The following is a 25,112-nucleotide window of genomic DNA, read 5'->3' as shown; positions in this document are numbered from 1 at the left end:
AGGACCTTAAGGTATTAGGTGTGGCTCTTAAGACTCTCAGAGTATCTACAAAGATGTTCTTAGGGGTTGAGATTCCCTGCTATAGGAGTATTCAAGCAGGCTGAGTGGAATAAAATACAGGTAGATTCTAAAATTTAACTAAACACTGTACACATTCAATCAAAAACAGCCCCCAGTATGTATGCAAGAGTAGTTATTATAATGACCAGATCTTCTACCAACAAAGAGGTTTAGATTTCTGGTCTGTTGAGAGATCCAAGTCAGCTTGTGACCAAGTGAGACCCTTCCCTGGTGCAATCCCAGTTACCTTGGGTGATTTTGGTCTCAGTCAAGTTGCTGCCTGGGTCGTCGGGCTGCTGTTCTGATTTCTGGAGCTGGGCACTTGCTTTTCCTACGGGGCAAACCGAGCCGCTGCTGCTGCCTCTGCTGCTCCTATAGCTGCCACCACCAGAGCCACCACCGCTGCTGAAGCTGCCGCTGCCGTGACCACCGCCACTGCTCCCCCCGAAGCCGCTGCTGCGGGATCTGCCGCCGCTGCCGCTCCTGGGTCCGCTGCTGCTGGGGCCGCTGGTACCGGTGCTGGAGCCGCTGAAGTTGCTGCCGAACTCTGCTCCTGCTTGGGTCCCGCTGTCAGCCCAAGTTGGCGTGGCCGGGTCCCGGGCCGCTGCCGTGTTCGCTGGAGCTGGGCTCAGGCGGTGGGGGAGGGGAGGGAGCCGCGGCTGCTCTGGTTGTCTCACTGCTCCACGTGTTCTACTTCGCGGTCTTCTCCCCTGCTCGCTGCCGCTCTCCCCTCACGTTTCCCGAGTTGCGGAGAGTGCGGTGTGAGGGGAAAATCCCGCACCTGGCTTTTCCTGCGGCTCCAGCTGGTCTGGCGGTTTTCTTCTGCGCCGCGGCTGCGGCGTTTGGCCGAGCTGCCTGAGCCGCTGGAGCCGCTTATCCCACCTATGCGGGCTCTGGCTGCTCTATAACTCTTCTACTTCTCCGCTGCCGCCTCAATTTCCTATACACCTCACTTTTTAGTAAAAGCGTGTATTTTGCTGAGTTTTTTTGGTCTTTTTCCCCCCTAGGCTGCTTTGGCGTGGTACCTACGCCGCCATCTTAACCGGAAGTCTCTAAAAGATTTCTTAAAGTCTTCTTAGCACAGATGACTGAGGAGAGGGCTTCTCCTTTCTACTTTTGCCCATGTCCTTCCTAAACCCCCTCCAGCTCCTATCTGGACAGCCAGCTCTCCATGTGCAACACGCCACTCTTATCTTGGGATTTCCCTTCAGTTTCCATAGGGGTTCCCTTGGCTTGTCTCCTAGTTCAAAACCCTTCCTTTTTGGACCCCACTGTTGCATGTTAGTGGAGTACATTCCCAACTTCTTTCTGAGGAAGTCTGCAAAGAAGGTAGTAAGTTTGCAAAGACCTTGACTATATATATGAACATAACTTTATTCCACAATTACAAAGGGCAATAAACTCCTACCCACAATCCAAAATCTAGCCCATGGGCTATTTTCATTCATTTTGTAAGATAAGAGGGTTTTTTAAATTTTTTTTTAATTTTTTTGTTCATTTTTATTTATTTATTTGAGAGTGATAGAGAAAGAGGCAGATAGAGACACAGAGAGAGAATGGGCACACCAGGGCCTCCAGCCACTGCAAATGAACTCCAGACACGTGCACCCCCTTGTGCATCTGGCTAATGTGGGACCTGGGGAATCAAGCCTCGAACCGGGGTCCTTAGGCTTCACAGTCAAGCACTTAACCGCTAAGCTATCTCTCCACCTGATACTCTTTTTTTTTTTGAGACAACTTTTAAAATAATAATTAGGGCTGGAGAGATGGCTTAGCAGTAAGTGCTTGCCTGTGAAGCCTAGGGACCCTGGTTCAAGGCACAGTTCCCCAGTACCCACGTAAGCCAGATGCACAATGTGGCGCATGCATTTGGAGTTTGCAGCGGCAGGAGGGCCTGGTGCACCCATATTCTGTCTCTCTCTCCCTCTCTCTTTCTCTCTTTCTCTCTCTCTCTCTCTTTCTTTCTCTCTCTCTCTCTCTCTGCCTGTTGCTGTCAAATAAATAAGTAAAAATAAAACAAAAGTTTAAAATAAAAGGATATCAAGAAAGACTGTAAGTGGCTCACAAGGCCTATGCTATTATTTATCATCTGTTCATAGCAGAAAAAGTCGGGTGACCTCTGTTCTCATTGCTTGGTAGTTTGACTAAATGCACATCTCGTTTTGGAAATAACTTTCTTTAACTTTGGAAGGCTTTTCTCCACTGGCTTGTTCCAGACTTTTTGTTGAGGAGTATAGTGCTCTCCAGCCTGGCACATTTGACCTCTGGGTTTCTCTCTAGAAACATCTTCACTTTAAAATGGGCCATTTTATAATGGTTCACCACTGTGTGGGCCTTTTTTTAGTCAAAGTGCTGAGTGAACAGAAGACTGTTCATTCTGAAAATAAGTGCTCTTCTAATCTGAGAAAAAAGGTTTTTTGAAATAAAGAAGTTTTGATGATTTCCTGTCTGTTCTTTTTGGAATTTCTATTAAATTTAGTCTACCTTCTGGATCAAACCTCTGGTACTACTTTTGCTCTAGCATATGAAGTTATTTCTCTTAATTTTGTACTGTTCTCTTCGTTGGCTAGTGTCCTCTCAGGTCCTTTTCCCCCTTGGCTGTTCTAGCCTCTGTCTTTCCTGGAGGGTGCCTTTCTAAACCATGCCTCTTCTTAGGCCTTTGTCTTAGTCCATTGTCGGTTATAATAGCAAAACACCTGATACCCTGGTGTTCAGTAGTTAAGGTTTTGGAACTTGGATCAGGTGACCCTGATTATTCATCCAAGGATGGCATCACAATGAGAGGAGAGCATGTGAGAGATCAGGTGGCAAGATAGAAAGCCAGAGACCAGAGAGGGGCTGGGTTTGCTCTTCTGTAACAATTCTGTTTTTTGGTTTTTCGAGGTAGGGTCTTGCTCTAACCCAGGCTGACCTGGAATTCACTGTGTAGTCACCACACCCGGCTCCTATAACAATTCTTTTGAAAATATACTTAACTCAGTGCTACCAGCACTAATCCCCTCTAACAGTTAACCTGGTTGCCTCACAGTAGACCCCTCCTCTTAATATCACCACATTGGGCACCAAGCTCCTAACCCTTAAACCTTTGGAAGATGCACTTAAGCCATATCTAAATCATAGCAACTCTCCAGTCATATTTGCAGATCAGACCCTGACTACAGGGTCCTCACAGCCATATTGATCATGGCCTTTGTTCATGGCTGCCAATGTCAGCTGACTGGGAAGATAAAATCAAAGTAGGAGGCTCAAATAGATCTAAGAGTTCCTTAGAAAAACTCTCAACTGGTCCTGGTTTTATGCTGTCTTGCATCCCCAGCAGCTTTGATAACCCTAAGGTAAGGATAGTAAGGCTTCACACGAACTGATCTTCCCCAGGAAGGAAAGACAACTCCATATCCGCAGGGAGCTCTCAGTTTCCCGGGAAAGACCGATCATCACTCATACTGTGCTGTAGTGGAGGTGGTCCTGAGCAGCTGAGGATCACAGGAGAAATACCTACATGTGTCTGAGGAGCAAGGGATGGTCGCATAAAAGGCAACACTGGGACTCTGGCAAAGAGCAGTAGGGAAGGGAAAAGGCTTAGACTCATGACCATTTGGAAGGCATGAAGGAGTCTTAGCTCAAAATGTTATTTTTATTGACTCTCCTCTCCTGAGTGCTATAAAAAAGCATTGATTTCTCAGTGTACCACCTGTGCTTTCAAAACAAGCTAACCTATCACAGGTGACACCTGGGTGTCTAAGATCCTGGCAGAACATCCTGTTGACTCTCTGTCCTCCCTTCTATAAAATAAAGATTAATGTGAAAGTCAAATTATGCAACTTGCCCCCAGACAGTCCTCCTATCCCCCATTTCTTTTGAAGATGAAGTTAGAAGTTACATGCCTGCCCCATGGGTAGCATAGGAAGCATATGTATAGGGATGCAACTTACTTTGCTTTCTCTAATACTCCACAGATAGTAAAAACAGTCAATCTCAGTTTTAAATTTTATTTATTTATTTATTTATTTGAGAGAGAGAGGATTATAGACACACAGAGAGAAAGAGAAAATGGGCAAATCAGGGCCTCTAGCCACTGCACATGGACTCCAGATGCATGTGCACCCTGTGAATCTGGCTTATGTGGGGACTAGAGAAGCAAACCGAGGTCCTTAGTCTTTGCAGACAAGTGCCTTAACTGCTAAGCCATCTCTTCAGCCTCGTCATTTTAAGCTGAGTGTATCACAGGTCAGTTATTAATCATGTTCATATATTCTGGCCACCTCCTCAAGTGCAGCTTAAGCATCCTGGGAAACTTTTCATGTTGGCCTCTAAGAAGAGAAATCTGGTCCTCCATGCCCCACAGCCGAAGGTTCTGCTCCAGATCTTGGGGATTAGCCTCTGTCCTTTCTGCCTCCTCAGCATCTCTGGGCCTGGGCCCTAGATTCCTGCTGTCTGCTATGCCTGGGCTCTCCCTGGCCCTGCCAGAGCCATGGTCCCTGACATTGGGCTGTACATCCATACTCTGTTTCCTCTGACTGTTAACTCTCAGCCTCCCTCAGCACTGCCTTTTTTTTAAAGATATGGTCATATTTGGTATGTAAACAACGCAAGTTGGTATCATCCTTTCCCTCCTCCCTGCCCCTTCTCTAAAGAGGCCTTCCTCATTGAGGATGCAGGTCAACCCCATGAGAATTGTAGGCCATGCATTGATGGGGGTAGAGTCATTGTTTCTGTGAAAAATGTCCCAACTTGTGGCTCTAACATTCTTTCCACCCCCCTCTTCCACAAAATTCCCTGAGCCATGCTGGGAGCATTTTGAGTCTACTTCAGTGATGGGCACTTAGGAGCCTCTAGATCTCTGTTTTGGTAGGTATTGAGGGTCCTTAGTATCTTTCTCCTTCACCCTTGTGCTAATATCAGATTCACTAAGAAAGCAGCACTCTTTCTCATTTCCCTAATTCCTCTGTGGCTTCAGCTGGCATCAGGGTAGAGTGCACTGGGTCGTTTATCTCCTCAGGTCCAGCTCCCATCTGTAAAACATTCTACAACAGAGAGTGAAGTCAGCACCAGTCAAATGGGATAACCATTATTAATTTAGAGAGAATTTAAAGGGTGTAGACCCTCTTATAGCCCAAGGTTAGTGGAAGCTTGAAAATAGAAAGCAGAATCATTATCTGGATATGATTCTGACTTGTTTCCCAGTTCCAGATCTGGTTTTCTTTCCAGTGAGTGGATCTGTTAGCCAATCCCAAGAGCAGTTGGTTACCCACCATGGCTGGGTGCCACTATTGCACTTGTGTGAGCACCATGTCAGATTGTTTGCTTCTGAGTTGCTTAGATGTTGAGTTGCTTGGACAGATGTTGGCCACTTTCCCCTGGTAGATCATGTAGCACATTCTAGCACTAGATGGGCTAATTATCTGGGGACTGGCTTTCTTCTGGATTCCAATCATGTCTCTCCATGGTCCATGCCAACAGCATATGTTGTCTTCAGAAGTAGGGTCTTACCATTAACCTCTGCTGGGTAATGAAGTTATCACTGCCTTTTAAAGTCGTGGGAACATCCATGGATCTCTCCTGGGTCTGCAGAAACTGAGGGAGAGGTTTCTGGAGCACTCTTTGCCTGTACATGCTGCTCTGCTATTCTCTGAGTGCTGGTCTGCATTGGAATAGGCCAGTGGGAGCTGTGCTTCTCCCAGAATTATAAGAGGGAGGCAAAACAGGAGCCCACCTGCCCAACAGCTTCTGGGTGAACTGATTCCCAGATTGGCCCAACCAAGGGCAGTACCAACAAGGCTCATATATAAAGGGTGAGAGGGAGTGAGGAACAGGCTTTAACCTGTGTCTGCACTCTGACCTAAAAACCTTTCTTCCAGGCTCTTCTGTACTCCTGCCCAGTCCACCTCCCTGCCCTCAGTCCAGACAGAGCCTTTCATCATGCTTTCTCTGTGGGGTGGGGCCTAACTGGAGGAAGTAGATCACTGGGGACCTTAGGGGCATTTTATCCTTATCCACTTCTCATCTCACTCTCTACCTCCTGGTGTGCTGTGTGATGTGATTAGCATCTGACACATTCTCCCACCTCCCATGATCTGAACTGCTCTGTCATTTCTTCCTCACCATGATGAACTAAAACCATGAGCCAACATAAACCCTTCCTCCTTTAACTTAGCAATGCTAGGTAATTTGGTCACAGCAAAGGAAAAGTAAATAACACAAGTTGAAAAATAAAGATCACCACATGAACATAAATATTTAAACATATGTTGTCTTAAATAAATACATACTTGGATATAATTCTAACAAAACATGTATATCGTTCATGTCTGGGAAATTGCAAGGTGCCCATGAAAGAAATTAAAGACCTAAATAAGTGGAACATTATACCATTTTGGCAGATGGAAAAAATATAAAAGTTCAGTGAGTGATTTTGAATCAGATGGATAGAGCAAATATATAGACTGAGGTAATTAGAATATAAGTGAAGTACAATTATCCCCAATGGAACATTGGCAAAGATATTTATAAGTCAAGTAGAGATTAAGATATGAAGCCTCCATATATTCAGTGAGTAAGGTGGAATAAAAAAAGAAAAAGAGGCAGAGATAGTTTCAGACTTAATAACAGAATTTTCCAGATCTAGAGAGATACCAATCCAGACAATTACGAGACCCAGTGATCCCAGAGCAGGGTAAATAAAAAGAAATTACTATACAGCCAAAGATGGTATGTAAAGCAAGAAGAAAATACAGATTCCCATCCCAGGAATGGCAGGTATACTTGTGGCAACAACAATATAAGACATGAGAATAATGTTCTGTAAGTACTGAAGAAAAAATGTTGCAACCAATTATTATAAGCCCAGTAAAAGTTTCTCTCCCGGCTAAGAGGAATAGTTTGAAAATGGCTTTCAAGAATAAATTCACACATGTGGCATGACAGCGGAAAGGAGACGGGCTGAGGAGAAAACAGTGGGACCTGTAAGTTGGGGAGAATAGTTGAAACAAATTTTGTTGGAAAATGCCATAATGAGACCTAATATTTTGTATGCTAATTTTAAAAAGTCCCTTAAGGAAATGCTACAGGATACATTTGTTGGGTGAAAGTCTGATATGCAAGAAGAAATGGAAGTACAAAGAAAATGGGAATTGCAGCCATAAATTTAAATAAGGATTGGCCACATAGAACAGAATGACATTGTTTAGTACAGTGAGGAGAAATATGCACTTAGAGTAGCAGTGGCAATGACTTGTAAGTTAGGGTGCAAATGGGGTTAGGGTTCAAAAGTCTCAGTTCTTGAGCAAGGGGTGGGTGATTACTTGGATAGTGGGAACTGTACAGGATTGTATCATAACTCCTTCTCTTAGAGAAAGGAACAAAGATTATCATCCAGGGTCAAAAAATAAGAATAGAGGGCTAGAGAGATGGCTTAGTGGTTAAGGCGTTTGCCTGCAAAGCCAAAGGACCCAGGTTAAATTCCCCAGGACCCACGTAAGCCAGATGCACAAGGGGCACATGTGTCTAGACTTCATTTGCAGTGGCTGGATGCCCTGGTGTGCCTATTCTTTCTCTTTCTATTTATCTTTCCCTCTCTCTCTCTCTCTCCCTCTTTTCCTCTCGCTCTCTCAAATAAATAAATTATAAATAAGAACAGACAAAATACAAAATATATGTGAGGAAAAAACAAAAAATAAAAAATGATAAATTTTTAACAGAAGTCTTATCAAAAGTCACATTAAATGTAAGTGAAATCAGCAGTATTCTAGTTAAAAACCTAAATATGTCAAACTTGACTAAAAAATATTTTAATGCCATATTTACAAAGACTTGCCTAAAACAAAAGTATAGAAAGATTGAAATTTGAACAGTGGGAAGATATATCATGCCTCTACTAACCAAACAGAAACTGGTGAAGCTGTATTGTCAGATAGATTAGACTTTTAAACACAAATTTATTAGAAATAGTCCATTTCACAGACTCCCATGTATTATGAATATGTGTGTGTGTGTGTGTGTGTGTGTGTGTGTGTATATATATATGTATGTATGTATGTATGTATGTATATATACACACACACACACACACACACTTAATCACATATTTGTAAAATATACCAAGCAAAAATAGAAAGAAGAGAAAAAAATCTATCTATAATCATAGTGGGCGGTTTTCTAGCTTCTTGTGATTAACATAACCAGCAGACAAAAAAAAAAATCAGTAAGAACATAAGTGTAAACAAAACAACAGTAGTTTTAAAAATATTTTCATTTAGACTTCCAGTGAAGATGGCAGCATAGGAGCTACACCAAAGCAGCCTAGGGGAGAAACAGCCAAAAAAAAAAAAAAAAAAAAACAGCAAAATACATTTGTTGGGCCTTGAGAGGCCCGGACGTGAGGCCTAGTGGAACTTCCTGAGCCTAACTGCCTCTGCCCAGCTATGACTCAGCAGGCGGCCAAATGGCCTCTGGCCTGCTACTTCTGCACAGGAAGTTAGAGTCCGCGGATCATGCGCCCTTAGAACCAGTCATCTCAGAGGTCTCGGTATGCTATTGTCCCTTACATCTCACCCCACCCTAAAGTCTCCACCTTCATTCTCAACATTATATATAAACACGCGCCTCTAACAATAAAGTGAGTTCCTGTTTCTAAAAGACTCCCGATTCAGTGTGGTTTTTCTCCAGTGGCCAGGAGAGGTTTCTGTGTCATCCACCACTCACCATCCTCCCTCAGGCCCTAGGGAAGAACCAGCAGGCCTGGTTCTTCCCTCGGCACTACCTGAGCGGGAAGGAGCCCAGCATAAAAAGTGAGATGTATAAGAAATTACCAAAGGAAGCAGAGAAGTAGGAGAGATCCAGAGCCCACATAGTCAGGGAGAAGCAGCGAGGGGCCGCAGTTGCCAGGCTTGGCTTGAGCCACAGAAAAAAAGCCAAGTGAGGGGATTTTTCACTCACACCAGAGCTCTTCGCAAATTCAAGAAACGTGAAGAGAGAATGGCAGTGAACAACGGAGGAGCAGGTCATGAGGTAAAGGGTCAAGTGGACCAGAGGTAGAACTAGAGCCACCATCCACAGCCTCCCCTCCTCCACGTAAGCACCAGAGACCAGGGGAAGGGAGATCACAGCAACCAGAGCAGCAATCCAGCCAGCCTACTTGAACCCACAGCGCACCAAAGAGGGATCCAAGCAGGTGTGTGGCATAACTGAGACCAAAATCATCCCAAAAGGTAACTGGGATTACACCAGGTCAGTACCCACCAAATAAGCCTGGTATATAGGCCTGAAGTGCTAATTGCACCTTCCATATCAGGATAAATTATATGTTAAATCTGATGGATGGTCAGATTTGCCATTCTTAAATAAGCTATATTTTGGGCTTGTTATTTGTTGCTTCTTGATTTATAGTGGCTTTGCTTCCTCTTTTGTTGTACATTATGGAAGGGTCTCATTTGGTCACAAGCTGACTTAGAACCCTCAACAGTCCAGAAGTCTTAACCTCCTTGTTGACAGGATTAAAGGTATGGGGCACCACACACCCTAAGGGACAGTGATATTGTTATAGGATCTAGTTGTCATAATATCTACTCTTGGATAAATACTCTGTGCTGTTTTGCATTGAAAGTGTATATTGTTTAGTTAAATTTTAAAATCTGCCTGATTTTTGTTCCACTCAGCCTATTTGAATACTCTCATAGCAGGCAAACCTAACACCTACTGTCCCTTTTGTAGATACTCTCAGAGTCTTGAGAGCCACACCTAGCACATTAAGCTCCTACCCTGAAGATATATAGCATCAGATTGATTGATAGATGAATAATACTGCACCTAACTAGAAAATCCAAGCACTAAATTAATCTAAGATGCAAAAATATATGCATTATAACACAAGAAATACCAAAAATCAAGACAATATAAATCCACCAAAAAGTATTAATGCATCAAAAATGACCTCCAGTGAGAATGAGTTAGAGGAAATGCCTGAGAAAGATTTCAAATGAATAATTATAAATATACTCAAAGAAGTCAAAGAGGAAATCAAAGGAATCAAAGAAGACACAGGACACCAATTTAATGAAATAAAGAGGTCAATACTAGACATAAATAAGGAAATAAAAATAATAAAGAAAACCCAATCAGAATTACTAGCAATGAAGAACACAGTTAATGAAATAAAAAACTCTGTAGAAAATCTCACCCATAGAATGGATGAAGGAGAGGACAGACTATCTAAAGTACAAGACCAGGTGGCAGATCTAACAGTCCAACAAAGAGAAAGACAAACAAATAGGAAAGTATAAATGGGAATTTCAAGAAATTCAGGACTCTATGAAAAGATCAAACAGAAGAATTCAGAGTGTAGGGCTGGAGAGATGGCTTAGCGGTTAAGCGCTTGCCTGTGAAGCCTAAGGACCCTGGTTCGAGGCTTGGTTCCCCAGGTCCCACGTTATCCAGATGCACAAGGGGGCACACGTGTCTGGAGTTCGTTTGCAGAGGCTGGAAGCCCTGGCACGCCCATTCTCTCTCTCTCCCTCTATCTGTCTTTCTCTCTGTGTCTGTCACTCTCAAATAAAGAAATAAAAAAATTTAAAAAAAATATTAAAAAAAAAAAGAATTCAGAGTGTAGTAGAAGGAGAAGAATTTCACTCCAAAGGCATAGTAGGTAGGCATTTTCAACAAAATCATAGACAAAAACTTCCCCCAAATTGGGAAGGAGGTGCCAGTGCAGATACAGGAATCCTTTAGAACACCAAACAGACAAAACCAGGAAAGAACCTCTCCTTGCCATATTATAATTAAACTACTAAACATACAAACCAAAGAAAAAATATTGAACGCAGTTAAAGAGAAAAATCAAGTTACCTACAAAGGCAAGCCCATCAGGATCACAGCAGATTACTCAACACAAACTTTAAAAGCCAGAAGGGCTTGGAGTGATGTATTCCAAGTTCTGGAAAATAACAACTGTCAACCAAGGTTACTTTATCCATTCAAATAGATGGAAAAATAAGAACATTCCATAACAAAAGCAGGCTAAAGGAATATTTGAAGACAAAACCAGCTCTACAGAAAATACTTGAAAGAATCCTCCACGCTGAGAAAAAAGAAAAGCATACATATAAGGAACCTGGAAAAAAAGCAAGCCATACTCAAATACTAGTTAATACAAGAGGTCAAAGGTAAAACTGAAAGAACTAGCAAAAAATGGCAAAAAAAAAAAAATACACACCTTTCAATAATATATCTTAATTCAATGGCCTCAATGCCCCAACAAAAAAACATAGGTTTGCAGACTGGGTTAAAAAGCAGGATCCTGGACTGGAGAGATGGGTTAGCGGTTAAGCGCTTGCCTGTGAAGCCTAAGGACCCCGGTTCAAGGCTCAATTCCCCAGGACCCACTTTAGCCAGATGCACAAGGGGGCGCACGCATCTGGAGTTTGTTTACAGTGGCTGGAGGCCCTGGAATGCCCATTCTCTCTCTCTTTCTCTCTCGCTCTCTCTGCCTTTTCTCCCTCTGTCCATTGCTCTCAAATAAATAAATCAATCAATAAATTATTTTTTTTAAAAAGAGAAAAATCAGGATCCCTCAGTTTGTTGCCTCCAAGAACCTCACCTTTCTACAAAGGATGAACACTATCTTAGGGTGAAAGGCTGGGAAACGGTGTTTCTAGAAAACGGGCCTAGGAAACAAGCAGGGGTTGCTATCCTAATATCTGACAAGGTAGACTTCCATCCAACAATAGTTAGGAAAGATAAGGAAGGTCACTTTATATTGATTAAAGGCACACAGGAGGACATTACGATCCTAAACATATATGCACCTAATATGGGGGCTCCCAATGTCATCAAATAAACACTGTTAGAACTAAGGACACAGATAACACCAAACACACTGGTAGTGGGTGACTTCAACAACCCAATCTCATCATTTGACAGGTCATCCAAGCAAAAAATAAACAGGCATCTGGATTAAATGAAGTCAAAGAACAAATGGACCTAACAGATATATACAGGACGTTTCATCCAAATGCTGCAGAATATATATTCTTTTCTTCCCTAAAATAGACCATATATTAGGACACAAAGCAAATCTTAACAAATACAGGAAAATTGAAATAAGTCCTTTCATTCTATCTGACCACATGGAATCAAACTACAAAAATAATAGAAAAGCTATAGAGCATATACAAAAACATGGAAATTAAACAATACACTACTAAATGATGAATGAGTCAGTGAAGAAATCAAGAAGGAAATCAAGGACTAGATTGACAGCTTAGAGGTTAAGTGCTTGCCTGTGAAGCCTAAGGACCCAGTTCAAGGCTCAATTCCCCAGGACCCATGTTAGCCAGATGCACAAGGGGGCACATGCATCTGGAGTTTGTTTGCAGTGGCTGGATGCCCTGGCATGCCCATACTCTCCCTCCCTCCCTCTCTCTCTCTCATTCCCTCCCTCCCTTCCTCTTTCTCTCTCTGTCACTCTCAAATAAATAAATAAAACAAAAAACAAAGAAAAGAAGGAAATCAAAAACTTCATAGAGTCAAATGATAATGAGAGCACAACACACCAAATCCTTTGGCACATAATGAAGGCAGTCCTAAGAGGGAAATTTATAGCTTTAAGTGCCTATATTAAGGAATTAGGAAGGTCTCAAGTAAACTACCTAATGCTTCACCTTAAAGCCTTGGACAAAGAAGAGCAAGGCAAACTGAAAATCAGTAGATGGGAAGAAATAATAAAGATTAGGGCAGAATTTAATGAAATAGAAATCCTCCCCCCCAAAAAAATCTAAAGACTCATTGAAACAAAGAGTTGGTTCTTTGAATGGATAAACAAGATTGATAAATCCTTAGCAAATCTGACCAAAAGAAAGAAGAGACACAAAATAATAAAATTAGAGATGAAAAAGGCAACATCACAACAGATACCAGAGAAATTCAAAAAAATCACAGGGACATACTATAAAAACATATACTCCACTAAGTTTGAAAATCTGAAAGAAATGGATGATTTCCTTGACCTACCTAAATTAAATCAAGGTAAGATTAATCACTTAAATAGACCTATAACAGGTATGGAGGTCCAAGCAGTTATCAAAAATCTCCCAACTAAGAAAGTCCAAATCCAGATGGATTCACTGCTGAATTGTACCAGACCTTCAGGGAAGAACTACTAACACCATTGCTTCTTAAGCTTTTCCATAAAATAGAAAAAGAAGGAATCTACCAAACTCCTTCTATGAAGCTAGCGTCACCCTGATACCAAAACCAGGCAAAGATAGAACAAAAAAAGAAAATTACAGACCAATCTCGCTTGTGAACATAGATGCAAAAATTCTCAACAAAATATTGGCAAACAGAATACAAGAATATATCAGAGAGATCACTGACCCAAACCAAGTAGGCTTTATCCCAGGGATGCAGGGATGGTTCAACATACACAAATCGATAAATGTAATACATTATGTAAATGGACTGAAGGATAAAAATCATATGATCATCTCTAAATTAGATGCAAAGAAAGAATTTGACAAGATCCAACATCCTTTCATGATAAAAGTCCTACAGAGACTGGGAATAGAAGGAACATATCTCAGTATAAAATATTTTCATTTAACTATTTGAGACAGAGAGAGATAAAGAGAATCGCACGTCAGGGCCTCCAGCCACTGTAAAGAAATCCAGATGTATGTGCCACCCCGTTTATCTGGCTTACGTGAGTTCTGGGGGATCAAACCTGGGTTCTTTGGCTTTCAGGCAAGTGCCTTAACTGCTAGCCATCTCTCCAGCCCAACAGTATTTAAAATTTTTTATTTTGTGTGTGTATGTGTGTGTGTATGGGCATGTATATACCACAGTGCATGTGGATAAGAAGACAACCTTGGGGTGTTGGTCCTTTCCTCCCACATTGTTTTGAGACACCTTCTCTCTTCTTATTTGCCATTGAGAAAGCCACAGTAGCTGACCCACAAGCCCAGGATTCTGACGACTCTTTTCCCTCTGCTACTGCCCCCATTGCTGTAGGCATGTTGGGATTATAGACACATATGTGCCACTTTGCATCCAGCTTAACATGGGTGCCGGGGATCTGAACTCTGGCTGACAGACTTATGGAAACAAGCGACTTTAGCCCCTGAGCCATCTCCCAGCCCACAATCAGTAGTCTTGACTGATTGGACATTACACGGAACAGCCAAAGAACATACATTCTTCTAAGCTCATATGGAGCATTCATTGAAACTGACCATTCCCCAACACACAGAGCAAGAAGTAACACATTTCTAATGATTGAATCAATTTAAAGTGTGTTCTCTGACTACAGTGCATCTAAGCTAGAAATCACTACCAAAAACATAACCCCCCAATCACATTACATCTAGTAATGAATAAAAATATTTCTAAATAGCTCATGGATCAAAACAGACATCATAATGGTGATGAGAAAATATTTTGAACTCAGTGATCACGAATACACAACATTAAAACATGTAGGGTGCAAGGAAAGATGTTCAGAGGAAAATTTTATAACTTAAACTGTGTATTGTAGGAAATAAACTGTAAATTATTTAGCTGAGCAAACACCAGAAGCAGTTAGAGAAATCACAGCAGAATAACACCAAGAGAGTAGGAATGCAGAATTAATAAAAATAAGAACAGATATTGGTAAAGCAGGAAAAAAGATTTATTAGAGAAAAATCGATAAGCCAGAAGTTGGATCTTTGAAAAGACTACTAAAATAGCAAACTTCTTGCATACTGTATAAGGAAAAAGAAGGAAGGCCGGAATTAGGAATGAGAAAGGCCGTCACTACAGACGGTACAGACACTAAGCAGATAAGAGAACATTGTGACAAACCTTATGCCAGTAATTTAGAAACTTAAATATAATGGGCTAAATTCGTAATTTGCCAAAAAAAAACCCACATTATAATGAAGAGATGAAAATAAAATCTGAATGTTATTATAGCCATTAAATAAATTAAGCCAGTGGTTACAAACTTTTGCACAAGGACTGGAGAGATGGCTCAGTGGTTAAGGCAATTGTTTACATAACCTTATGGCCTGGGTTTGATTCCCCAGTACCCATGTAAAACCAGATGCACAAAGTGGTGCATGCATCTGGGGTTTGTTTCAGCAGCAAGAGGCCCTGGTGTGCCCATACACACTTTTTTTCCCTCCCTTTCTCTCTCTCTGTCTCTCTCTCATGCATCTGGGGTTTGTTTCAGCAGCAAGAGGCCCTGGTGTGCCCATACACACTTTTTTTCCCTCCCTTTCTCTCTCTCTGTCTCTCTCTCTGTCAAATAAATAAGTAAGAATATTGTTTGAAAATTTTTCACACAAATCATACTCCAGCCTTATAAGACTTCATTGGAGTGAAGTTTAGTGGCAAAGTGCTTACTTAGCAAGTGTGTCCCTGGGTGTGGTCCCCAACACACTAAGACTTCACTAGTGAATTCTACCAACCATGTAAGAGTGCTTTGTGCATTGCTCTACACAGCCCATTTAAAGTATAGTGAAGGGAACTCCACAAAGGATTTTTTGTTTGTTTGTTTTTTCAAGGTTGGATCTCACTCTGGCCCAGGTTGACCTGGAATTCACTAGGTAGTCTCAGAGTAGCCTCAAACTCATGGCATCCTACTACCTTTGCCTTCCAAGTGCTAGGATTGAAGGTGTGTGCCACCATGCTCAGTGCCACATGCATTTTATAAGTATAGTGGAAGGGTCTCCACATACATTTCATTTAGCTGGTGTAACCATGATACAGAAACCTGGTTAGGAGAATTGGGGACCTGCCTCTTCCCATAAAAGGACTAAAAACATGAATCCATCAGTATACAAAAAATAAAAAAGATCAAATAACTTTACATCACTGGGTTTACATCAGGAATACAGTTTGGTTTAAGATTACAAAATTAACAAAATTCACTATATTAAGTGATCAAAAGAGAAAAATCACAGTGATTTCAAGAGTGGCAGGAAAAACATTTGATAAAATTAAATATTCATGTATGACAGAAGTAGTAGGGAATGTCTGTTAAAGGAGAATTGTCAGGGTCCTTAAGCTTGGTACAGTAGTGGTGGCCCTGGTTTCAGGGGCTTAGCTGTCTCTCATCAGATAAATCCCATGTAGGCTGACAAGATCCACTGGGCAATGTCCATTGCTCAACAACTCAGCCCACATCTGTTCCACGGTAGGCCTCCATTGCCGTCACTTAAACATCCCTCCGAGTCCTTCCCACAGTCAGCGCACACCCCACCACCCATCTTGCCAAACCCCAGACCTGTGTACACACACCATCCTATACAAGACGATGCCACGATGCTTTCAAACATATCCTCACTGCCTTATGGACTGTGGCCTGAGCTCCACCCTCTCACCTTCCTCTCAGAAGAAGTGCTGTTCGGGGTTGCAGAAGACTCTAGAGGGGAGGCATGTGGTCACTGAAGTAGTGCCTTTGCCCTTGCAGGCTCATGGCCCACCAGGAGAAATGTGAGGGTCTGCTCCTACTCAGGATGAGGTAGAAGTGTTAAGCCCTAACTGAATTTGGGTACCAGGGGCAAATGTCTATCCATATGTATAGCATCACCACTCTCCTTGCCTAGGAATGTACCAAGTGGTCCAGGGCATCATCTCACCCGTCAATGACAAATATGGGAAGAAAGACCTGGTGGCTTCCCATCACCGAGTAGCCATGGTCCGGCTGGCCCTGCAGACATCTGACTGGATCCGGGTGGATCCTTGGGAGAGTGAGCAGGCACAGTGGATCGAAACAGTGAAGGTGCTGAGGTAATGGTGGGCCTGCTCTTCTGCGATGACATCTTCAGGTCAAAGGAAGGGACAGATTGCTGAGCTAGGCTCCATCCACATTTTCCCAGCTAAGACCCAAGTACTGTCTCTGCTATGAGAAATACCAGCAGGTTTACTCTTGCAGACATGTTCCTAGACAAACATAAATCCCAACTGCCGTCCTTTGGGACAGTCTTGTTTCAGAGGACTCCAGCAGCAGGAGGTCCACTGCCATCACTGAGCACGTGTGTGGCTCTGAGCAGTTGACTGAACCACTCTGAGACCCATTGCTCACTTGCAAAATGAAGATAATAAAATCAGGATTTTTTTAAATGTGAATAACTCCCCCATACTTAAATACCACCTAATTGCATTCAGGACCTAGAATCTTTAGTTTAGTCATTGACAAGGTTGGAAACTAAATCAATACATAATCCACCTTTCTACTTGCAGAAACCCCGGGTTTGCTAAATGTAGCCTTTCATGTAAACTAGGGGAGAAGAAGACCACAAATCTAGAAGTAGTAGTTCTACATTATTTTTATCTATTGTATTTCTGTTAGTGTTCAGCATAAACAAGGTAGCTGTTTAAAAGCCCAGGGCCAGCCCTATACATTACGACAGTGGCTCCCCGACTTGTAGAGAAGCAAGAAGTCTCAGCAGTCCTGGCTGTTGGAGGGGAGTGTGAAGTGGGTCTGCTTCATTGCGGACAGCCAGTGCTGCTGGAAGTCATGGTTAGGTGGGTGGGTAAACATGTCAATGCCATATCCTAGTTCTTGTCACTTACCTTCCACTAAGAAAAGAACCAGTGTGAGCACTCAGCAGCTGCAGTACTGCCTCATAACCTGTTGCCAAGCAGAAAGAACAAATATGAAATAATTGTGTTCCCTTCTATTTAAATATCCATTAGTATAAGCCAAATCTCAGACATTGAAAATTGCATGAGGAATAAAAGTACACCTAGATTGTCCTTTTCAAACAAGCCATCCTCATCTCTGCTTATCTAAGCTAATCAAGTGGAATGATGGCAAGATAATATATCATCCAACAATCATTTACTTTTAATAAATAGCCAGAATCAAAGGCATTCTCCCCTTGTAAGAGGCGGGCTTGCCTAGGACAGACTTTGGAGCCAAATTTACTAGCTGGATAACTTCATATAAGAGATTTGCCTCTCTGAGCTTTAAATCCTCACCAAACAAAATGAGAATACTTCAGAGAATACCGCGTGGACTAAATAAGATGATGCAAGCAAATTAGATACCAAACAACGTCAGCTATCCTCCCTGCGTCCCTAACGCTGACCTGTGATTTGCCCTCAAAGCCACTCAGACTTAAATAGGTGTTGACATAGTAATTTAATGTTAGTCTGGCTGCAAAAATGCAATTGTAAGCAGAGATATTCCCAAACACATTTTTTTTCTCATTTTTTGGTTCTGTTCTGTTTTACACTTTTTCCCTTTGTCCTTTAGCTTGGCTGCACATTGGCACCACTATGGGAGATGTAAAGTGCAGAGGCTGGAGTCTCACCCACTACGATCTTACTGGTCTGAGGTGGGCATCCAGATCTCAAGAGCTCCCTGGCGATTCTGAAGTGTGTCTGGTGCTATGCCCCACTTCCTTGGTCACTGCGCCTGAGAACTGGGCTCACCCTCAGTGCCCAGAGCCACTCAGGCTGTGGGGGAAGCCTGGCTGCAGGAATCACTTGGGAAACTTTTTTAACACATTCTTCCAACATCAAGCTTGCAGTCTGCGGGGATGCACTCCAAGCATAGCATCTTTTTAAAAGCCCTAGTTGATTTATGTTGTGCTGTCATGGCCAATAATCACTGATAACAGTTGACACAGTTTCCACAGATAGCTGATTAAGGTTTTTTAAAGGTTGAAAATCTGGCTGAAATTGTCAAGTCAAGTGTTTTCAGATCCATGGTAGAAATTCACCCCATTGTTTGGTGCATTTAGTACCCTCCTGATGGAGTCAACAGTAGATTTCGGCACAGTAACAAATGTCATTGTGATAGAATGTCACAGTGTTGCCCCTTAAGAGTTGTTTTTACCCTAATTAGGTTGTGTGTTTTTATGCTAACGCTACAAAGTCCAGGCCAACTGCCCTCACTCTTGAGCATTTGACTACTGTGGTGGTTTTTTTCCTGATAAATATCTGAGAGAAACAATTTAAAAGGAAACGTTTATTTTGATCTACCATTTCAAGCACTTCAGCCCATGATTGGCTGGCTCTGTTGTTTCTGGGCTGTGGTGACCGAACATCATGGTAGAAAGACGTGACAGAGCAAAGTTACTTATATCAGGCAGGAAACAGAGAGACTGAGGAGTTTAGGATAAGATATATCCCCTCCCCCAAGAGCACACCCCCAGTGACCTACTTCCCCCCAACTAGACCCTGCTTCCATCAAATCAAGAAGCCATCAGTGGATTAATCCATTGACTATATCAGCACCCTCATGATCCAGTCATCTCTCAATGACTGGAACCGCTAGCTGGGGACCTGCTCTTCATCACATGGGCTTCTGGTGGGCCTGTCATCACCGAGCTACAACCATAACTTACGTTTCCTTCAAGCTGTGGGGAAGGAGATGTCAGTCACAATGCATGTGGTCCAGCGTCCATCATCACCTCATGAACCCATTACCAACATGGTCCACATTGTCCTCGGGTTGCAGATGAGGCTGAGATGCTAAGCTGATCACAGTCACACGACAAAGAAGCGTGGTGTGCCGTGATTCCTTGTGTTTACTGAGAAAAGCGAAGGCGCAGCAAAAGAGAGCTTGCTGAAATCTGATCATGCCAAATTAGTGTAGGTCTGAACATGTCTGCGGGGCTCAGTAACTGCATGGATCAACACCCTTCGTCTTTGTGGCCATCCGCCAGATGTGGCACTCCTGTCATTCCGCAGATGGCCACGAGGAACCATCCACACCAAAACTTGCAGTTATTCATCAGGGTATCAGCCAGTGGTGAGGAGCTGGGATTCAACCCAGGCCTCTCCCTCCAAGTGCAAGCTCTTAGTCATCATCCCACTACATTTTAAAACACTGGTCTACACAGAGCTGGTCGTTGACCATATTGTCCCAGGACGTACTGTGAGAAAGTTTGACTCTCACAAGAACTTGAAAGTAGGCATTACTGTCATGCATGTATCTGTTGTTAATTGCATGTGTCTTTGACCCCTGCTTGATTTTGATTCCCATGCTTTCAATAAAGAAATACTGAAGAAGCATGAACAGAATAGAATTAGGCTAGCTTCCCCACTTCACTCTGGACTCCACAGAAGGTGGTGATGTTTTGAATAGAATTCTTCCTGATGCCCCAGGGGTCATGTACTTTCTGCCCCAACTGCTGGCCTAGCCAGTTCCCATACATTCATAGTGGCCTTTCAGTAGATATAGTAGAATGGTCTAACTGAGCTGGGTGGATGCACGTAGAGACTGATGTTCTGAGAGCCCTGGGTTGCGCTGGGGACTGGAGTGTGACACACCTGAGTTGGTATGTTTACCCCGCAGGCATCATCGCAGTGAACTGCTCAGCTCTCTACCCCAGATGGAAGATCAAGACCCCAGGACAGCACCGTCAGCCCCTGCAGGTAGGTGCCAAAACCCTATCTATGGGGGGGATCAGATTCAGGTGAGACTGATGGGGTTGCAATGCTTATATACCCTCCTCAGCACGGAAAGACATTTGAAGGCTGCCTGGTTGGGGAGACACTCCCAAGGTCAAAAGTTCTGATTATACAACCTCTCCCATGGCCCTCCCCATAAACTGTGTCAGTGTGGGATTTGCTTCCCAAAAGAATTTCCCAATCCTGTGGCATGTGCTTATGACTTGGATTATAGTGAGGGCCACACAGGGACAAACGGTGAATGGAATTGGATTCTTTAAACACCCTAGCCTTTTGAATTCAGAATAGTAAAATTTTGACAAGGAGACTGACACTCCTGTCAGTCACTCAGTGGTTTCCCACAGGAGGAACCTTGTTGTAAGGGAATTGGAGGTTATAATTGCATTATTTTCCTGTAAGACAGAAGCTTTGTACCTTGTTGTCACCACCTGGGTTTTCATGGAGGGTTGTTGCCTGGGATTTCAGAGTAGAAAACTCCCTAGCACCACTAGACCCAGGGTTAGAGAGAGGCATGAACCTCCCCTGCAAATACACAGGAGTAAAGTGTGGTATGGAAGGATAAGATATGATGTAAGTGGGGAATCACCAGCCCCACTGGCAAATTCCCAGCAGGCCAGTTTCTAACAGCAACAGTGTTGGAGGCATGTCAGGGCAGAGGGGTGGCCTGGGGCACAAGGACAGGAAGCAGCATCAGTGTGGGGTACTGCAAGCCGGGGCATCTAGGGAGAGAGGCAGGGGCAGCCAGAGTGAAGTGGGGGATGGCATGCTGAGAGCCCGTCTCTCTCCCCTTCACCTCTGCAGATGCTTATTGACTCTCTTGCACCCTTTTGCCTGGCTGCACCTCAAGCCCCTCTCTTCTTGCTCCCTTCTTGAAAACCTGCCTATCCTGGGAGGTGCTCAGAGCCCACCTTCCTGGGAAGCCACCCTGTGCCACTGAGCCCCTGTGGGCTTGCCCTCAGCCAGAGCCCACAACGTCCCTTTTGCATTTGTTTGCTTACAGATCCCAACTCCACTTGACTGTGTGGTGTTCATTGTATTTAGACCCTAAATCCTACTTGTCTTGTTTCCTTCTAAAGTAACTGTGTAAAGAGAAGCTTACATAGAATGAAAAGTGAACTTTTCAATTGAAATAAAGAGACAGAGAGTGAGGGTGGAAAGGAACAAGGGTGAGAGGAAGAGAGGGAGACAAGGAGAAAGAAAGGAAGAAAGGGAGGGAGGGAGGGAGGGAAGAAGGAAGGAGGGAGGAAGGAAGGAAGGAAAGGAGGAAAGAGGAAAGGAACTTACTTGGGCCTTTTTATTGACCATTTACCCTTCCAGAAATCTAGCTGAGATAATTAAAAATTAGAAGAAAGATATAAATATTTGTACAAAAACATATTTATTTTATCAGGTTTTGGGTTTTGGATTTTGTTTTGGTTTGTTTATATGTTTTGTGTTTTGTTTTCTGGTTTGGACTTTTGTTGTTTGAAATACTGAGTATTGAACCTAGGGCCTAGCACATGCTGAGAGCCCCTCTCTCTCTTAGCTATGTCTCTCTCACTGAGCTACAGGCTTAGGCCCCTGCTTTTCAAACTTCTAGTGTTAAGACAAGGATGCCGTAAGTTGTCCAAGCTGACCCAAACTCCGTGTATGCCAGCCGGCCTTTGAACTTGTCATCCCTGCCTCAGCCTTCCGAAGAGCTGGGATTATAGGCCAGCACCACTAGACCCGATATCACAGTAAATTCTACAGTGGCCAAAAATAAAAGTAACCTCCAATTTTAAATATAAAAGGATACGTGAATAAATTAAACTTTAAATTTAGAATGAAGAATCTGCATCAGAGTTTTCAATGATAGGAGGAACAGCTGTGAAAGAGTGGTGGAGAAAATCCAGATACACTATTGTATGTACTCATTTCATGTCAGCCTGGAGTAGAGTCAGATCCTTCCTTGAAAGACCAAAAATTAAAAAAATGAGTATACTTGCATATTTATTTGTGTATCTAAATCAATATACAAGCCTAAGGAAATACACCTAAATGTGATGGTTGTGGAAATCAGAATTATTATTCTTGTTGCTGTTGTTTTCTGTCTTAAACACTTCCACCCTTTCCATCTGTTCCATAGGGAACACATACTTCATGTTTGTAATCAGAACAAAATACTAGAGCAGTTTAAAACAGGCAGGAAAGATTTTCTCAGCATAAGCTTTGCTTCTGATGAGATTGTACATATGTTACTGGTGACATATTTCTAAGGTCCACACGTGTGTGTGTGTGTGTGTGTGTGTGTGTGTGTGTGTGTGTGTGTCTTTTATTGGGTGTTAGTGCACTCCAGGATGGCAGATTACATGCTGAGCTCAGCAGTTCAGGCTGCCATCACTTCTGTGCTTGCTGTTGTCCTTGGACCCAGACAGTCACGTGGCTTATTATGATCTGGGGCTTCCTCGGTGAGATATTGGGATGATTGTCACCTCAAGCCCTTCAACATCCCGACCATCTGTGTTCTCTGAGGACGGTGCTGGCACTTGTTGGTAGGGCTGAGAGTGGCCCAGAGGATTCTCTGTCGTTAAAGACAGCAAGCAGTCAGCCTGTGTCCATCTCACAATGGTTGGTTCACTTGCTGCCAGTCAGTTCCAGCCCTGGTTTTATCCCACATCCTCCTGTGGAGACACTGAAGCCCCACACTTCTGAGTGTTGTGTGGGGTGCCCTGCCCTGGTGGGTATCCTCCTCAGGGGCTGATTCATGCACAGCAAGCGGCCTTGCTCTCCCTGTCTCTTGGATCCCATATCCCCTTTACAACTGAAGAAGCAGGCTCACAGGCCAGTCACCTTCCCAGGGCGGGGAGGGGGCGGAGACCACCGTGCTAAAATTCATGCCCAGGGCTCACTGGCCTCAAGATGATGCCTTTCTATGTCATCAACTTTAGGCCACCCACACCTAGAGTATAAGGCCCCAGTGGCATTTTCCTCATAGTCTGTATAAATTTTGGCTCCATTTGCTTTTCAAAGTCCATGGCTACTCAGATGGCCCCGCCCCAGGTACCCTCAGACCCACCATTTACGTCACTGCCTCATTGTCAGACAAGTCACACAAGACAGCCTTTATCCTTGTAGTTAAGTACTTTGGGACTTGGACAGCATCACTCAGTCTGAAAGTTCTGTAGCGTTGACATTAATGAATTTGAAAGAGCTGCATAAATGGCTCTGAGACCTGGACCCCAGGCGGCTCAGGGTTGGGGTGTGCAGCACATGCTGCCATGAGAGTAGATCATGCGTGGCAGAGAACATAGGATCACAGGCACATCCAGCCTTGCCAGTGTATGTGCTCTGGATTTAGAGAACAGAAGCATGTGGGCACTTGTCCCCTCTAGACAAGGCTCAAAGTGAGTGACATTCCCTACCACATTGTTCATGAACAGCAGTGCTTCGCCTCATATAGAAGTTGGTACATGAAAATTCTTCCCACAAGGCTAACAAGGAGCAAAGAGGATCACCTCCTCTGTCCTCTGATTTGTGGGAACAAAGAGGATGTGTCCCAGCCCCCAGAAAACGCTGCTTCAAATGTGCATCAGTGTACCTCCCCCAAGGACCACACAGAACTCACCCAGTTGCTTGAAAGGCCAAACGCTGATCTCTTGCTACCACAGTGGCTCAATTAATAAGAAGTTGGAGTAAAACCTCACAGTTGTTGAACAATACAAGTCCATACCAAATTACTGACATCTGTTACTGAATAATTTGTAAATGTAATTCTGTTGGTATAGAATTAAAGATGATTGCTACATGACAGATGGATATTTCAAAGGGTAGATTGGTAGATAAATGGATGAGTTAATGAACTGGTTAATGGCTGAAAATCGTGAAAACGTGTAACACTGTGCCAACCACTGTTCTAAGCACACTCATTATAAACTCGTTCGATGTAAGTACAACGACCCTCCTCATTGCAAAGTGGAGACCACAGGAACCACGGGTAAGGGAACCAGAATTTGAACTGAAGGCTCCAGTGTTAGCTGCTAAGAACCCAAACACACACCAGTGAGGGAATGTTTGAAGGTAATTCACTAGACCAGTGTTATGTGTCTAGAGGGTTTGAAAGGTGTATTTCCATAATTACACCTATTACTTTGAGCAATTCCTGAACTTGTTTTCTTGTGGATGGGAGGAATTGAAGCCTGGAGAACAGGAGGTCTTGGCTCTACTCCACAGCAGCATGAGCCCAACAGAAGCAACAATGCTAGTTTGTCACCTTCCTTCCTTTGTAAGCTCATCTCTGTCCACCATACAGAAGCCCAAGCCAGCTGTTACCAAGTATTCTTCCAGTGTGTGGCAGTCCTGAATCCCCTCTTCACTGCGCCCCCTGCTGGCACTCTGGACAGGGAGGGTATTGCGGTCCATAAAATCAGCTACCAGAAGGATCAGGGGAGCTGCAGTGTGCTTCTAGCCCATACTTAGTTTTCCTTTTCAGATTAGCCCACTCAAGAAGGACATGAGGCATCTGCACATTCCCACCAACAGGGGGCGGCAGAACCTAGCAGCTACAGATGACCCACCTGCAGGCCGGCTGCCTGAGTTTGCTTCCAAGCTTCTCTACCTAAGGACCACTGTTCCTTTGCCTCTCTCTGCCTCTGTTTCTCCCTCTGAAAAATGGGCACAACCTCATAAATTTG

General features: G+C 43.4%; 1 protein-coding gene across 3 annotated transcripts in view; it reads left to right on the top strand.

The window, feature by feature from the left end:
* The window catches only part of Nmnat3 (nicotinamide nucleotide adenylyltransferase 3), a 161,960-nt gene that overhangs the window by 134,734 nt on the left and 2,114 nt on the right, over positions 1 to 25,112 (top strand). For all 3 annotated transcript variants that reach the window (XM_045136721.1, XM_004663610.2, XM_045136720.1), the window contains exons 3-4: positions 16,641 to 16,824; positions 20,345 to 20,424. In XM_045136721.1, coding sequence (XP_044992656.1) covers positions 16,641 to 16,824; positions 20,345 to 20,424 — 264 coding nt within the window. The remainder of the gene's footprint in view (positions 1 to 16,640; positions 16,825 to 20,344; positions 20,425 to 25,112) is intronic.

Source organism: Jaculus jaculus, chromosome 17 (assembly GCF_020740685.1).
Source record: "Jaculus jaculus isolate mJacJac1 chromosome 17, mJacJac1.mat.Y.cur, whole genome shotgun sequence".
Taxonomy (NCBI): Eukaryota; Metazoa; Chordata; class Mammalia; order Rodentia; family Dipodidae; genus Jaculus; species Jaculus jaculus.
Note: the sequence above shows the minus strand (reverse complement) of the source record. Positions and strands in the feature narration are given on the sequence as shown.